The sequence below is a fragment of the Podarcis liolepis genome, assembly GCF_965112155.1.
Source record: "Podarcis liolepis genome assembly, chromosome: 3".
In the NCBI taxonomy this organism is placed as follows: Eukaryota; Metazoa; Chordata; class Lepidosauria; order Squamata; family Lacertidae; genus Podarcis; species Podarcis liolepis.
The window spans coordinates 70,320,170-70,337,723 of record NC_139557.1 but is presented as its reverse complement, the minus strand read 5'-3'; the positions used below and the strand labels follow the sequence as shown (position 1 = coordinate 70,337,723).

Below are 17,554 nucleotides of genomic sequence, written 5' to 3'. Positions count from 1 at the left end.
CATTCTGTGACTTACATTATAAATGAAGTGCAAGGTGTGTCATCTTAAAATAACGGTGTATTATGATGACATTGAAACAGAACTTTAAACTTTAAAGTGTTCAACTTTGGTTAGATTGCATCCAATATTATATTTTCTTTTCTTTTTAACTGATTCTTTTTCTTTGTTTTTATTTTTTCTAAGTCAAAGTTCTTCAAAGTCCTTCTTTCCTCACCCCAAATTCCTTCAAGTACATTTTTTCACTAAGGTGATCAGCAGGAGGTGCTAACTTTAATGCTTCTCCTTCATTTCTATTCCCTGCTGGATGCATTGTTTCTCCTGCTTTGATGCCTTCAGCAGCACTTGGGGATGATTATTAATGATCAGCTGCTGATGGCAACCTAGCTGGAGAAAAAACAACAGTGAATAGAAATGAAGTGAATAGGCTGCCACCAAGTTGTACTATTAATGGTGCACCTAGAAGCAGAAAGAGGAAATAATTAATTTTATGGCGTTGGGGAGGACAGGAACCCCAACTGACTTTAAAATGGCAAAAATTACCTGAGAGCACTTGGTGAAGCCCAACAAAGGAAATTACGGTAATTAGCTGTGAAAAAATTGGGGAAAGTGTGTGTGTGGGGGGGGGGGGGAGGGATTACCAGTAATAGTTATATATTTTTAAAAGATCACACAGAATTGTTGGGGGATCCTGGTAGGCCACCCAAAACCTTTAGGTGGTCCATATATGGTCCACTTTAGCACCTTTGTCTTAGATGTTAAAAATGCTTCGGCTTCCTCACCTGCACATCTCCCATATATTAGTTTTGGTATGGCCCAGGCATGTCCAAAGTCTGTTCCGGGGGATTTAATCCGGCCCTCGTTGCAGTATACAGTATGTCCTGGGATAACCCCCCCCCCCAAAAAAAAATGCTCAGCAACTTCAACCCTAAAAAAAGCTCAAAACTTTGATTGGCCCTCACACATGTTCACTTCATCAAATCTAGCCCCTTTGAAAAAAGTTTGGGAACCCCTTGTATGGCCCTTGAATTGAAAGACTGCCATAGACAACAGCTGCTAAACCTTTAAGGTGTTACAAAATATACAAGGTGTAAAATTGACCATACTGGCCTGAATATAAGCTGCACCCGAATATAAGCCATAACTTTAAAATTGGAGGGAGGAAAAGAAAAGAAAAAATACCCGAATATAAGCTGCTCCATTCCTCGCTGCTCCTGGCTGCATACTTTGGGGGGGGGGGGACACGCTGCGTTGCTGACAGCCTTTCCCCTTCCTCAGCTTTTCCCTTCCTCGCTGTCTCCCTTCCCAGCCTTGGGGGAGAGGGAGGGAGGAGCCTTGGGGGAAGGGGCGGGTGCCACTTTGCCACGCTCCTGGCGCTGTTTGCCCCGTGCTCCTGGCTGCATACCATAAGGTCACGAAAATAAGTCACACTTTAACTTTTCATGGTCGGAATTTGGGGGGGGAAGTGAGGCTTATATTCAGGCCAATACAGTATTCCCATTTCTTAAATATCATTAATCCTTTATATTCCTGTAATTTAACACACACTTACTTAGTGTGTCCTTTATATTCCTGTAATTTAACACACACTTACTTACAGAAAAGAACTAATTTGCCAATACAACTTCAAAGTGACTTTTAAAAGCCCAAGACAGATTTGAGTCAAGTATTTGAAAAATGCCATAAGACCATCCTTGTAGCCTTTCACTCTAAGGGAAACTATTTCCTTGTCACAATTTATATTGTCATACTCCAGACAGTTATGAGAAAAAGCACACAATTCAATCATGCAAGCTATCATACAATGTGATGCTAGTGCTGAACAGAACACCTAAGAGCAGATACTGTCCAGGAACCAGGGGAGATGCCTGCTAAATTACAACACAAGTGTCCTTTTAGCAAAATACTGCATTTCTGCCAGAACTTGTCATCCCAGAAGGACAAGATGAAAACATCAACTAATTCTTCTAGATATTATCAAGTATTTGAAATCCCAGTACACTGCTTAGTCCAGAAATCAACAATTTTGTATAACAGGAAATAGGTAACATGTGTAGAAAAGTTCTAAATGTTTTTGTTTAGATAAACAAGATTGGGGCCCAAAATAACTCATTATTCAGAACTATGAGACATATACTTGCCAGATGTTTACACACATTGTGGCTATGGTCTCTGGCCAAATTTTAAATTATGCTTAATCCTAATTTTGGCAATGGTGAAACAACAAATTAATATTTGTAAACCACTGTAGTAGGATAGCATTGAAGTCTATTCACAATCAAGGGTAAAACAAAGCAAGAATATAATTCCCCTAGCAATGCTTACTTTAGGACACTATCTGGGAATAGATCTTAGGCAGAAGTGGGAGGAAGTGAAGAAGTTAAATTGCATTCTATTTCAAGAAGCTATCTTAAAAATTCACATACAGAAGAATTACAAAAAGAATACTAAGAGAAATATATTATACTTCATCTGTAAGAATTTGATCACTGCAAGTTTCATTCAAAAACCAAATTTTAGGATTACAGATGAAACAACTGCATTGGTTATTTTGTCAATGACAACATTCATTTGACACTGAAATACTGCTGTACAGTTGCAAAAGGAAAATTAGCAGTGTTCAAAAGAGAAAGTGCCATTAGAAACCTCAAGCAATTTACTGTTCTAGGCATTTCAGCTCATGTTGGTGTGTGCCAAAAAGGATGGAAATCAGCTACTCATATTATATTATTATTTTGCCTGGAAAAGGCAAGCAGCATTATGTCACCAAAACTGCAGTCTATGCATACAGCTCTAAAGCTAACAGTAGCTAAAGAATTAGAAAAAGTGATATGTTGGACTGCCACAAAAGCTATTTATTCAGTACCTCCAGAACCGAAAAAATGTTTCATATAAAAATCAGGATAGTCAATCAAGCAAATGTACAAGAACCTACAAGTCACCATAACAAATGTGATGGGCACAAAGCTTTTTAGATGTAAAAATTCTGAAGTTGAGATGGTACCCAAGTTAATTTGCTTCAGCTAGAATTTGATTTCCCTGAGAATAAACACACATCTTCAGTTTATACTGCAGGATGTGTTTTTATTTATTTAATTCATATTCCATCTGCTTTCCATTATAAACCCAAGGCAGTTACATGTAGTTCCCTGAAGATCACTCAGCCAGGCACTGACCAACTCCAGACCTGCTTAGCTTCAGCAAGGTGATGGCCTTATGTACTTTCAGATGATAGCCTGGGATCTCAAACAATGTAGCTTGTTATCTCAACTCCAATATTTTAGAAATGTAATGAAATATCCTGATGCTTGAAGATGAGTAATGGTTATAGCTAATTCACAAATACAGTTATCGCTGATACCCTAACTCAAGGTTGAGAAACCTGTGGCATTCCAGGTGTTGTTGGACTACAACTTCCATCAGCCCTAGCCAGCATGGCCAATGGTCAGGGATGATGGGAGCTGAAGTTAAGTAACTAACATATGGAGAATTGCACATTAGCGGACCCTGCCCTAAATTATCACATTGTACATCGCACCACATGAACACACTTCTATTTCATTTCCACTTTAAACTAGTTTATAAACTATATACAGACTGAACTTGTCTAGGCAATACTTTAATTTTCAGTCACAATTCATGGAAACCTGGGTATCAGAATCCATAAAAGGTTTATGTTGGGATTACTGAACACGTGGAAAAAACAGTGCTGGACAGACGTAGTCCCAAATGCTGCATCAGTTACACAGACACTCATAAATCATGCAAGAAGCGGTTTGTGTACGTTCCATTTTCAAAGATACATTAACTTCACGTGCATTCTTTCTGCAAAATAATTAGTCAGCTTTTAAAGAAGTTTGCTTTTGATCTGAACCACAAACATTGACATATTGTCAAGACACTGCACTTGCTGGCACTAAGCTAACACTAATGTAACCAAATGTTTTAGTTCCTTTAAGGCAGCCTTTCCCAATCTGCTGTCTGCCAGATGTTGTTGGATTCCTAACTCCTATCAGCCCTAGTCAGTGTGGCGAATAGTCAGGAACAATGAGAGCTGGAGTCCGACAACAGCTGGAGAACACTCGATTGTGGATGCCCTTCTTTAAGGTGTATCACTGAAGAGGAAAATTAAATAGGGGGAAATGCTTGAATTATATATATATTTTTGTTCAGTTGTACCACAAAGTGCTAAGGAAGAAAAAGTAACTACAAAGAAAAATCAATCACTTTGTTAGCAACTTTATTCAGTATAAAGTAGACTGGCAATCTTGATGTGTGGCATTAGAAAGAAAGTGGTTGCGCCTTTATTTATTATTTCAGTTTTATCAGCCACACAATAATAAAGAGTTGACTGTCCGGGCTGCATACAAAGTAAAAACATGTTAGAAACTACCATTACAATAAGATAAATAAGGAAGCAGCAATTATGGAGCATCTGAATAAGTTCAAGAGAATTATATTTTCAGAAATCCATTAAAATCCAAAGACAATATTTTTTAAAAATATAAATTACCAACATTTTACAATTATCTAAGCCAACAGATGCCTAGATACCCAGCACATCAAACAGATGCACCCCCACTATTGGCTTACGCTGTTTGTGTAAGTAAACAGTTCTGATGGTTTACTACTGAGAATGGGCCTCAAGAGTATCATTAGATTGCTACCATATAGAATCTATGGTAGAGAAAACAATTGTCAACAGTTTTCAAACTTGGGCTAGCTTTGACAGCCTGCCAGTTTTTGAAGTCACTCCCTATGTTACGCATCCATGTTGCTCCTTGGGAGGAGGCCTTGTTCCTGCATGAGTATTGAGCCTCAGAAGCATTAAGTAGCAGCAAGACTGCTTGCTGTTTCCAAGTGCCTCTGAAGCTGAACATGAGGCCTGAGATGAGCTTCTGCCCACTCACCTGCTTTGAGCTGGCGGTGCTACCCTCATTCATTATCAAAGTGAACTCCAAGGGCTTGTACTACTGAATATGCATATCAGGAACACAGTTCCTCCTTCCCTCGGAACTCTTAAAATGGCAAAGGGGAAGTCCTCCTTTGACCACTAAAGAGATTTTGGGTGGGGGAGAAGAACTCATTGGATCACAATTTTCTCACTCTCTTCAGGATGCCTAGTGGATGAGGCTAGCCTCCACTGCTGAGAATATCCCCCAAGGTCAAGAGTGACAAACACCTGCTTTGGTTTGGAGCACTCTGGGTCAGAATTGTTCTGACCTTGCTACTGTTTTGCAGAAGTACACTCTGCAATCTACCATGTGTGCAGACCCTCTTTCCTTCTCTTCTGTCCTCAATATAACACGGTCAGAGATGGACTCCACATGCTAAGAAAAACATAAGTGCAGTACAACACTAAGTTTTCCAAACCATGATTTGCGTTCCAGAGACTTACAGGCAAATCATATAGGCAAATCATGGATTGTGTGGTTTCCCTCTTCCTCTGTCTACAATCGGAATCCCCAGAGGCTATCCTGATCCCAAATCATGATCTGCAAGGACAGAACAGTATCCCAAACACGGTTTCTCAGTTCAAATGTAACTGCAAACCATCATTTGCTGAAACTATGCTTTAAAAACCAGCTTTAAGCTATGGTTCAAATGCTTTTTGGTGCACGCATGTGAATACCATCTGAACGATCTCACTAAAATGTGAATACCATCTGAACTATCTCACTAAAAGGAATATAAAATAAAGCCTCCCTCTTGCACATTCTTAAAACACTAAAGAAACAAGACTTTGGGTACAGCATCAATGGACAGAGGAAAACAAACACACATGCTAATGTCAGGAGCTCCACTCTTTACCTCCCTCCCACTTTCCTCATTTGGTGTACACAGAAGGCTGTTAATGTGAAGAAGAGTTCCCCACAAATTTCTACCATACTGCTTCCTCATTGGCCAAGGGAAGAAGGAAAAAGAAACAAGGCTCAGCGTTTTAAACTCTAAAGAGTCCCAAGATGATTCCTGCACATATGAGCACTGCAGTCACATGCAAAGAAGGAATACAGAATATACCCCAAATGTTCAGACTGGTGCAACATACAGCAACTGTACATTACAAGTGTATGATTCATGAACATTTAATTTCTACAATCCTTTAAGGGATGGGGAGGGGGGGATGGACGGTGCAGTTATTTCTAGAATTCAGAAAATCTCATAAATTTCTTCCCATGACCCTTTATTGACATTGCAGCCATGGTAAGCAGCTTCTACACTGGTTGCTAATTCTCAAGAAGGCAATGTTATCTTGTTTCATAAAAATAATAGTTGGGCTATACAGATTATCCTCAGGAACTACAGCAGCAATCCTATGTACACATACTTGGGTGTAAGTCCCACTAAGCACAGTAAGATTTATGTCTAAGTAAATAGGCATGCAGTAACACATATATATACACTACCTCAAGGGACTTAAGGCAGCTTACAAACAAGAACAGTTATTCATTCCTTACGAAAGAGAAGTTTGAACATACATTTCCTTTTATGGTTACTGAGTTGCTAATAAACAAGACAAAATTCAGGATGCTGAATGGCTACATTGGAATAGGAAATACATGCAGAGGCTTCTATCAGAAAGCTTTTTATCCGCAAATCCAGTTATCCAATCATAAAGAGTTATGGCCAAACCTTGCTACATGCACGGCTGATTCAGATATCTGAAAAGCTCGAGTTTGCCCACTTGTTTGTGCTTTGCTAGTCAACCTCAGCCATTTTCAGGGAAGAAACCATGGGAGAGATACCGGACAAATCAAAGAGCAATTCCCTCATAACGCTAAAGAGAACGGCACTTATAGCCTACCAGGCCTCCCCTGCAAAATACCACCCCCTCATATATGTTTTATCATTTCTTCAAGGTGGACTCCAAAACCACAACCCAATCCAACTGGGAGAACAACAGCCTTAGAAATGAGGCATTTGCCAGCAAGAGTTGTCTGGAATAGGAATGGTTAAGGGGCCTTCCTCCTTACCATCCAAGTGTCCCTCATCCATGCATTTGAATCATCTCTACAAAAATCTAGGACTCAGGAGTACATCCTCAAGAAGATGTCATTTCCTGATGAAAGTATCTTGACTGGGCTACAGATCAGCGTGTTAATTTGCCCAGTTCCAATCCATACAACAGCAAAGGCCCACCCCTTCATTGCCTGTCAATGCTTGGATGTCAGTGTGACAAGACTTAATTCTGCAAGTTTTCCTTCCTTGGGATTACTAACTGAGGAAGCAGGGCCCAGACATCCTTATTTCCTCCCTTTTAAAAATAGTGTTCTTCTAAGCTGTGGACAAAAATGGAATTGTCAGGAAATCTATCCTTTTTTAAAATGTATTTTAATTAAAGATTTTCTTGATTTACAAGAAATCTATCCTTTCTATGCTAGTTATAAATGGAGGAGTTTATTAAGGTGTTTTTGTGACTGGTGCATGTGCATGTCTCCACAACAAATGTTAAGTATCTAGGAATCTAATGTATATTGCCAAGTATGAATCATACTTATTTTAACATGGCTAATATGCCTAATGCACACTGAGAGCCAGTGTGGTGTAGTGGTTAAGAGCGGTAGTCTCGTAATCTGGGGAACCGGGTTCGCGTCTCCGCTCCTCCACATGCAGCTGCTGGGTGACCTTGGGCCAGTCACACTTCTTTGAAGTCTCTCAGCCCCACTCACCTCACAGAGTGTTTGTTGTGGGGGAGGAAGGGAAAGGAGAATGTTGGCCGCTTTGAAACTCCTGAAGGGGAGTGAAAGGCGGGATATCAAATCCAAACTCTTCTTCTCTTCGTCTAATGCATTATACCTAAACAACATATGCCTAAATCTGAAACAACCTCATTGCCTGATATTTCTCTTTTCAGTTTTAATGTTGTGGATTAGAAATAATTCAAGATACTGATTTATAACACAAATTTTGCAATCAGCACAAATTGTTCCACAAAGCTTACATTATACGTGTTCCAGGGATGCAGTTATCTTGCACTTACCCAATCACTGATAGCAACATAAAATTGGTTTCAAATGCATAAGGATAAATAAAGCTGTGTCCAACAACCATTGTAAGCTGTTTTAAATACTTCATTTCTTAATGTGAATTGACTCCTGTCAATATACCGTATATACTCGAGTATAAGCTGACCCGAATAGAAGCCAAGGCACCTAATTTTAGGACAAAAAACTGGGAAAACTTATTGACTCGAGTATAAGCCGGTTCACACCACAAACCTGGTGGTGGTGGCAGCGGAAGAGGAAGAACAAGCAGCCTGAAAGGGCTCCTTTTGGGCCGCTCATCCCTCTGCCACCCCCTCTGCCACTTGCAAGAGCAGGCATAGGAGTCCGGTTGGGAGAGGCGCAGTGTGGCGCAGCGCCTCTCCCAGCTGCGGCTCCTGTGCCTTCCTGTGCCTTCCCGTGCAAGAGGCAGGCGGCGGTGGAGGAACGAGCGGCAAGAAAGGGCTCATCCCTCTGCTGCTGCCCGCCTCACTCGAGTATAAGCCAAGGGAAGCTTTTTCAGCATAAAAAATATGCTGAAAAAGTCAGCTTATATTCAAGTATATACGGTAAACACTTTTCTCAACATATTACAGCTTGGCTTTGTATTTAAGTACAGTGGTATCTCAGGTTAAGTACAGTATTTAAGTACAGTGGTACCTCGTTCCGGAGGTCCGTTCTTAACCTGAAACTGTTCTTAACCTGAAGCACCACTTTAGCTAATGGGGCCTCCCGCTGCTGCCGTGCTGCCGAAGCACGGTTTCTGGGTTAGCGGAGTCTGTAACCTGAAGCGTATGTAACCCGAGGTACCACTGTACTAGAATGGTAGCCACAGGTGGCAAGAATTGCATGCCAGCAAGTGTATTCAATTCCATGTAAAGTGAAGAGAGGTCTGGCAGTGCAGGGATGGAGCACTCTCTCTCTCTCCTCTGTGCTCAGCACAGAAACCAATCAGAGTGCAGAAGTGTGGATTGATTTTATCCATCTCTCCTCTGCCAGCCCCCAGCAGACTAATAACGTTTTTTGCAGGCTAGGAAATGTTGTACGCTTACTTATCAGACATGCAGTGAGATATTTATGCAGAAGTGCAATCTTTTGTGCAATAGTTTTACTTTGCAAATGCAATGTTCTTTTAGCACATGTATTTAAACAGCACTTTTGAGAGTTTAACACACATTTGCCCCCAGTTCCCTTTCACAAGATCCAACCGTCCTTTCCTAAGATCCCCTACTTCTCTTATTCTGCTGCTTTCTGTGCATGAACTGGGGGAGGGATGCAGGCATGCTTGTTCTCCGCTTACCACTTTGAGCTTAGCTGCCTTTTCTTACTCTGTGATATCCGATCAGCTAATCACTACTAGGGGCTTTCACTACCAAATTCCCAGAAACAGGATTTCTATATCATTTCCAGAGAATGCAAACAACTTTATAAACAATATTGTATCACTGGTCTAAAGTGCATAGCTTACTTCTGTATTAAAAATATCACCAATATTCTGATTTTTAAAAACTATACTTTAGGAAGAAAATAATAGTGTAGGCCAATGTCAAAAAAGATAAAATACTCTTGCATTATTTGTGCAAAAAAACCAGACACTGTCCTGTTGCAGCTCCCCCCGCCCCGATCTTTTCAAGATGAAGATATACTTTTCTAGGAGCATAGAACCACTGGGTAAGCAACAAAGATATGGAAATATCCATTGCTAATGTATAGTATGCCTCTACTAATGTCTCAAAAGGCATGTTTGAGTATATGCTATAAAACATTCACACTGTAATTGTTTCCATTACAAGAAAGTGTCATTAGAATGTACTGTTTTTCCTGTACTGTATGTAGTAAAAAAGGTAATCTAGGAATCACATATTTATAGAACATCAATGGGGTATTATTTCAAAATGTCACAATGACTATATCTTTACAGTCTTCATTACTACTTTTAAGATACTGGCATGGTTCAGACACAATAAACTTTGTTTATTGGCCTTGTGATCATACATTCCCCTCTCCCCACCCCACACATCCCCAGCTTCAAGGAATATATTGTGGTTTGTTAAACCAATCCCCATAATATTACAACTGGGTAACTGTGGCTCAAACAGTGCTTTAAAAAGAATATACAACCAGGAGAAGACTGTAACATCTGAATCAGATCACTACCATGCTGTAAGTACCTATATCTGTACAGTTTTCAAGGCAAATGCAAACAACTTGTTCTCCATGCAATTAGATTGGGCCTAGGAGAGCCTGTATCACCTGCATCCAGGAACCAATAGATCAGGCAGATGACATGGCTACTTCCCACATCAGCACCAGGGATCCAGGGTTATTAGAGGGAACTGGAATAGTCCGATTATCACTTGTGTAGCAGGCTTGTTTAGTAAGAAGCTGTATGACTTTAAAAACAACAACTAATAAAGTCTTCTCCAACCTGCTGCCCTCCAGATATTGCTGGACTCCAACTCCCATGATCCCTGACTATTGCTCATGCTCACTGGGGCTGAACAGGAACTAGAATATCTGGCTAGGACTTTCACTCACTAAAGAATCTAACATAGCCAAAGTAACCACAACAGTATGTGACAGAGCATCTTGCAGTGGAGGGCGGACCATATTTAGAAAAATATTCCAGATTGGAAACGGAATTCCACAGGACTATTTTATAATAATAAAATAATTTAATGATACAATCACATAAGGGGAAACAAAGTAAGGGGGGGAACTAGTTTGCCTAATGTGCAATTTGGAAATCAATATCCTAAAACTATTTTTTGTAACAGAATTACTCCAACTCTACCATCATAACATTTTAAGGGAGTAAGAAACATTTGTAATTTTTAATCATCTTTCCATGATCAAATGATGTACTGCAGGCATCTAAGGGATCCATTTAAGACCTGCAGCTCTCATGCAACTTCACAGGTCTTTTCTGACGCCTGCTGTGAATCCCTTAACATGCCTTCCACCTGCCATCACATTGCTTGGAGGCTGAAGAGAGCACAATTCCAATGAGGAAGGAAACAGTCATCTGTGCGTGCCTTCCTCCCTAAGTAAAACATGCTCCTCTCAGCCTGCCAAACAGTTATTTGGCAGGGTGGGGGAAGAACAATCTCTATCTGTTGGAGTGGAGTCTGCCTTTCTCTGCCCCAGTAGGAAGCAGCTGAAAGTGAGAACTTTACCTGCTTTCAGGAGCTTTCTGTATGTTAGACAGAGATCCTCAGGAGACACTGCTGACCAGGTACAGATACCTGAAGGGGTGGAAATGTTCCCTTCCCCCATTAACTTCCTTCCAAGAGTGATTCTTAAGATCTACCCATTTGTTTGTCATTTGGTTGTTTCTTCCAGATCAGCAACCATTTGTTTTTATATAACAAGCTTAACTTGTTGTGATATCCAATATTTCTGTCTTCCTGACCTGCCCACCTTCTTATTAAGGCTGGCAAACTCTACATGAATATTCAGTATTTTTACTGGCCCCTATAAACTTTCTGAAAAATTAGCTGCCACATCATCAGGCATATTCAAATCTGAAAGTATGTGCAGCAGGGGGGAAACTAATTACATATTTGGTTCTGCATCCTGAATTTATATATAATTATTGTGATGAAATAATGATACTATTAAGAGAATTACAAATTGTGTTGTAGATAGTATGCTTTAATAACTATTAAACCATAAAATGAAGAAGGCCATGGGAAACTGCATATGAATCATTTTTGTGCCAGTTTTGTGCATTTGCATATACACAAGATTTCAACATTCCATACTCAAGCACTTCATATAATAATAGATCAAGATGCTGATTCCTCATGCTGTTGCTAAGGGCAGAGCAAAAGACTATTGCTTCTGACTGAATCTTCTGGGACACACGCATTCTACTAGAGCACATGAGACCAAAAAAAACCCTGCTTTAGAGCATTAGATTTCTTTCTGCAGAATAAGAATATAATTTACATTGTGAGACACATGCTTTGAGAGCCTTAAACGTAATAATACTAATAATTACATGTCCACAATTCTAAAGCATATCCACCATATCCTATCAAAAAGAACCCTAACATCTGCTTGGTATGCTATATGGCAATATATACCTCCTTGTAAGCCACTACAGTGATACTTCGGGCTAAGAACTTAATTTGTTCTGGAGGTCCGTTCTTAACCTGAAACTGTTCTTAATCTGAGGTACCACTTTAGCTAATGGGGCTTCCTGCTGCCACCGCCACGAGATTTCTGTTCTCATCCTGAAGCAAAGTTCTTAACCCGAGGTACTGTTTCTGGGTTAGCGGAGTATGTAACCTGAAGCATCTATAACCTGAAGTGTCTGTAACCCAAGGTACCACTGTACAAGCTATACAATTACACACAAATAGCGCTCAGGAGAATTTCCACCACATGCATGCACTTAATTACAGCTGCACAGCTTTTTGTATTTTGTATTAAAAATAAAGGGAAACACCTGCAGATTGTTTAATATTTAATATTATTTAATTAAATGTTATGTAATAAAGTAAACCAATAACAGATTATGCCCGTGTTAAATGGTGTCTCTTATGAAAAATTAGCAGCATGCGCCTGCGTATTTGTTGCAAAAAGTTCTTGATAATAGCAAGCAGAGTGTACAAATACACAAAAACCTATGGAGTCTTGCACAAGTATGTAGAATAGAAATAAGTTACTTATGTGATGTGGTTTGAGAAGATTTTAGATTCTAATATGCCTAATTCAAATTAAATTGCAGCTCAATAAATGACAGCCTATTAGGCTGATAAAAATAACTGCCAAACTTATGACATCAGATCAAAAGTAGAGCAACAGTGTTTTGCTTTCTGTATATAGGGCATTTGCAACAAATTGATTATCACATGATTATTGTCTCAAAACATGTTTTGTTCTTTAGCCATCAGGAAGAGGCAGAAATACCCAGAGCTGCTGTACCATTTTATTCTTATGCAGGTTATTTGTAATCTACTTCACTTCTGATTAGCCTCTTTCAATACATGTCATACCCACTGACAGGTAAGGACAAGATCTAACATTTTGCTTTAGAACTTTTAAAGTGAGTCCTGAAAATGCTTCCAGCAGGTGAAATTACTGGGCATGGTATCTATCCTCCTACTTCGTATGGAAACAATATGGTCTCCCAACAATAACACCCATTTACATGGACAAAAGCTTCCAGTGCTGTATCAAGCATATTTTAAATATGTAGGTACAAAAAACCAAACACCAACCCCATCTATTTATGCACATTTGCAGTTATGCTTCTCTAAGGAACTCTTTCAACTTCTACAAATCAAAGATGATAACTTACCAAGTGTATATGAACAAGTATCTGGAGATGTAAGAAAGTCTAATTTCACCAAGAATCTCTTTCAGCCTCTATTTCGCCCTTTGAAGATCAGATCAGCATTTAGTTCAGTGGTTCCCAATTTCTCCTTGCCCGCTGCCACAGACAGCTTGAAAACTGCATACTTAATTATTTTTCTACATGCCATAGCAACTATAATGCTTTTAATGGTATTTTTATTGGTTCTTTCATTTCTAAAGTTGTATCTTATTGTATTGTAATTTGCATTTCATAGAATTTGAATTGTAATTCAATAAAATACAGTATAAGAAATAAAAGAAACAATGAAGATACCACTAAAAAATAAATATTAAATTTTAATGTGGACATGCCATGAACCAGCTGAATGAAGTTCACATATCACTGGTGGTCCATGGACCACAAAACCCCTTATCTAATTCATACTTATATAAACTAACCAGAAACAGAAGCTCTTTCTTTCAATGAGAAATGGATCATGTAAACACACCATGTCTTCAGTGGCTCGACCCAAAACCTGCCCTTGTGAAAAAAATTGTCCCCAAGCACAAAAAAATACTTTTAGCGCAATCATGTGTGTTTATATGCAAAAGTAGGCTCCACTGTTTTCAGTGCATGGAAGAATGGATCATGACTCAGTTCAAAAAAACTTATCTGCTAAACAGATTATCAAATAACATTTCCCTCAGGATTCATAATTTACACAATTTCTCCATAGGATGCTAAACTGCACCGTACATTAAAAGGTCCACTTAATAACATAAGGAGGGTCTCCTGGATCAGGCCAACAGTTCATCTTGTCCAGCACCCAGTTCTCACAGTGGCAAACTAGATATGTATAGGAAGCCCAACTAGCCTTCCATGAGCATAACTTTAAGACACCACAGCATAACTAGGCATGAGCCACAGAGGAAGCAATAAAGGGTGTGTACACGAGTGCTCCTTGATCACTTTCATCACACAGGCTTATTGTACGTATCTCATATTTATACGCTACTACTTGCTCAGTTACAGTTTTTTTCCCCCTTTCTTTTTTTAAATACCAAACTCACATCGTTGCAAATACTAGATGCTGTGGGGTGAGGAGAAGACTTTAAAGCTAACAAAGACTGAACAAAGTCAGAAGCAATATCCTTCACCTCTCAAACAGGGAAGTGAGTAAGGTATTTATGATGAACAGGTGGATTTATATTTTTCTTTTCTTTTTTTAAAGGAAGAATTGCCTAACAACAAAAAAGAAGGAAGTTTGAACAATAGCTGAGAAGAGGAATGTTGTGAAATGTCTAGTTAGCCTAATTATACAGAGTTTACTTTTTGGATGAGGTTTTAAAATTCATCTAACTAAACCAAGCAGCAGCATAATGAACAGACCATGCTACCACGTACAAACTGCAGTTCTACAGACTGCATCCACTGGCAGGCTAACAGCTTGATACATACATACCTTTACACAGAGGACTTGATCAGAGAAAGAGGAAAATGTAGTTCATAGTTGGATGTACTGTAAATGTAAACACCTGGTTCCTTAACAGCCTGTTGCAAACATTTGACAAAGTAATCTAAAAATCATTCAGCTAGACTCAATCAGGTTTTTTAAAATTTCTTTTAAAAATGCAAGTATGTTCAGCTTAGTAGAAGCTGTGTGAAAAAGTACAATCAAGTAATAGTTTTGAAAAATAAAAAAACAGGAATAACTAGTCTTCTCATTCATATGTAGCAGCCCAAGTTGCTGGACATAAGGAAAGAATGGCTGTTTTAAATATAGCTGCAGTGGAAAATAGTAGCAATCTCAGCTTCAAGGTCTCAACATACTGTAAACATAACTATATCAGTCATGATATAGGTACAACTCACTTATCCATGCCTACAGACTACAAACAATCTTTGGTAATTATAGAACAGAATGGAAATAGAAACCTTTTTCAAAAAGCTGTATCATTATGGAAAGGGGGGAAGAAATGAAAACTTTAATGCCACTTACTCAAATGCGAAGAACAGTCCACTGGTAACCAAAATAAGAACAAGGGTCAGGTAGAAGACTCCAGTCTGACGAGCCATCATGATCCTTCCATCACAGTAGAACTTGTTTCTTCCAGGGAAAACCTCCCATTTTCTCTTGGCAGTTGTTTTCTTTTTCTTATGAGGAGACTCCATGGGAGAAGAGGAGCTGTGAGTGCTGATCTGACTGTATTCACAGTCTTTCATGGGCCCTCCTCCACCACCTCCTGGAGTCATCAAGGGGGAATAAGGAGGGGAGTAACCCCCAAAACACCTCTTGGGTAAGATGTTTCCTTGAAGCCACTTTTAGTACTTTAGTTTATCAGGGCATTATACAACACCCAGTTAACTGTTCAGTGTCCAAAGCTGTCATTGCAGAAGTCATAAGTAGTCTATCCTTTCTTCACAATGAAATGAAACAGTTCAAAACAGTTTCTTAAAAGTATGTAATCATACAAGGAAATGGGAACTAGAAACAGCTAAAATATAAATCAACTGTCGAAGAAATAGCGCTTTAAAAGGATTGTGAAGCATTGTTCCTTTTGTTTAACAAGCTGTTCAGTTTTTACATCAAATCCACATCCTTAAGCATGTCTTGGTTAAAAATGGTTAAGAGTGTTTTGTAACCAAGTAGATTCCTTTCATATAAGTTTGTTAAGATCCTTTATGCAGATCATTTTACAAAAATTAAAATTCCTATTAATTGTTCCAAACACATATATCCAAATCCAAAACCAGCAGTTGAGAAACCATCCATAATATCCAATTTTCTCCTAGACTCTGTAAGCTGCCTGTATTTTTCTGGCCGTTGCTCTGAATGACAACAAAAGACTATTAGTTCCTCTTTGCTCTCACTATAGAAAAGAAAGTTTTTGGAGCATAACAGAAATGTGGTGGTCAATATCCATTGCCAGAGGAAAAATAATACATGACATTTTAAAAGCCAGCCTTCATTTCTATTTGCCAACAAATATCCAGTTCACCCTCCCTTTCCTCCAGAAAAAAACAACTTGATTTCAGGGGAAAGAGATGCAAATAAAATGTTTATATTATAAATCCCTTCCGCTTTTCTTCCTTCGGTCGCACTTATTGAAAGTTCCAGGCTTTTATATAAGCAAATAAAGGAGTTGCTCTCTGAAACTCATTCCAGCTTCGATACAGGAATTAGTCAGATAGTGAAGCCATCCAAGATTCGTCTCCCGTTCCAGAAGGTATCGGGCTGGCAGCCCACCCACCTACCCGGCTCCCTTCAAACTGTCGTCGGACCTAAAGCTGTCCACGACCCCCTCACAACCCCAGCGCTGCCTTCCACTTGAACAGAGCCAGATGTCAAGAAAAAGAGCGGCGGGTGCTTCACTTTCCGCCTCCCACTCTATCTGGGTTTATTTATCCCCAGCAGCCAGACCAAGCAGAAGCAGCTTCCTGGATCCCGCTTTTCATCGCCGGGAGCAGCGTGTGGGAGAGAAGCGACCCGAAAACAGCGCCCGGCGGCGACAGCACCCGCTTCCCCCTCGCCTCCCGACATCCACGCGCCCCCGTTCAAAAGCGATGGAGGCTGCTTGGCAAAGGCAAGCGAAAGGAGGGAGGGAAAGGAAGAGGGAGGCACGGTTATAAAATAGCCGCCCTCACACACGCTTCCCTCAGCGCCGTTTCTTCTCCTCCTGCTGCTGCTGAGGAGAACCAGGAGTCACTTCGTTTACACGGGTCAGAAGCAGCAGCAGCAGGGAGAGATTTCTTTGGCTCGAACCGTTCCTGGAAGAAGCCTCCTCGCCAAGGGTTCACTGAGAGCCGCGGCAGAGCGAGCACCAGCCGCCAGAAGCCCCTCCTCGGGATTTGCTCTTCCGTCTCATGGCTGGAAGGCAGCGGGGAACTCTGCCCGTTGAGCGTCCGCCTCACGGGGCTCCCTCTCGGCCAGGGAAGGTCGCCCAGTTCTGCCTGCGGTCCTCCGGTCCCTTCGCCGGGCAAGGCGGGCAGCCTTTGTTCGCCTCGCTCCGTCTCCCCCGGTGCTCCCTGCCTCGTCCTCCGCCGCCCACAAGCCACGCAGCAGCAGCGGCAGCGCGCCGAGGTCGCTCGCGGTCTCTCAGGGTCTCTCCCCGTCGCCTCCCAGCCCGCTTTCCTCTCGGCAGCCGGCGGCAATGCCTCCTCTCGCCAACCCCAAGCGGCGGCAGCGGGAACGGCTGGCTTGTGCTCCCGCTGCCCTTATTGTTTTCACTCTCTTCCTCCAAGCTCCCCCCGCGCTCTGCGCTGGGTCCCG

The 17,554-nt window shown here is 40.6% G+C and overlaps 1 protein-coding gene across 5 annotated transcripts in view; it reads right to left on the bottom strand.

Moving 5' to 3' along the window:
- Positions 1–16,573, bottom strand: part of ZDHHC14 (zDHHC palmitoyltransferase 14) — a 59,394-nt gene extending 42,821 nt beyond the window's left edge. For all 5 annotated transcript variants that reach the window (XR_014524385.1, XM_083496531.1, XM_083496533.1 and 2 more), the window contains exon 1: positions 15,284–16,573. Coding sequence is in view for 4 of the 5 variants with exons in the window: in XM_083496531.1 (XP_083352657.1) it covers positions 15,284–15,537 (254 nt within the window). In the remaining variant the exon portion in view is untranslated. The remainder of the gene's footprint in view (positions 1–15,283) is intronic.
- Between the last annotated feature and the right edge of the window lie 981 nt (positions 16,574–17,554).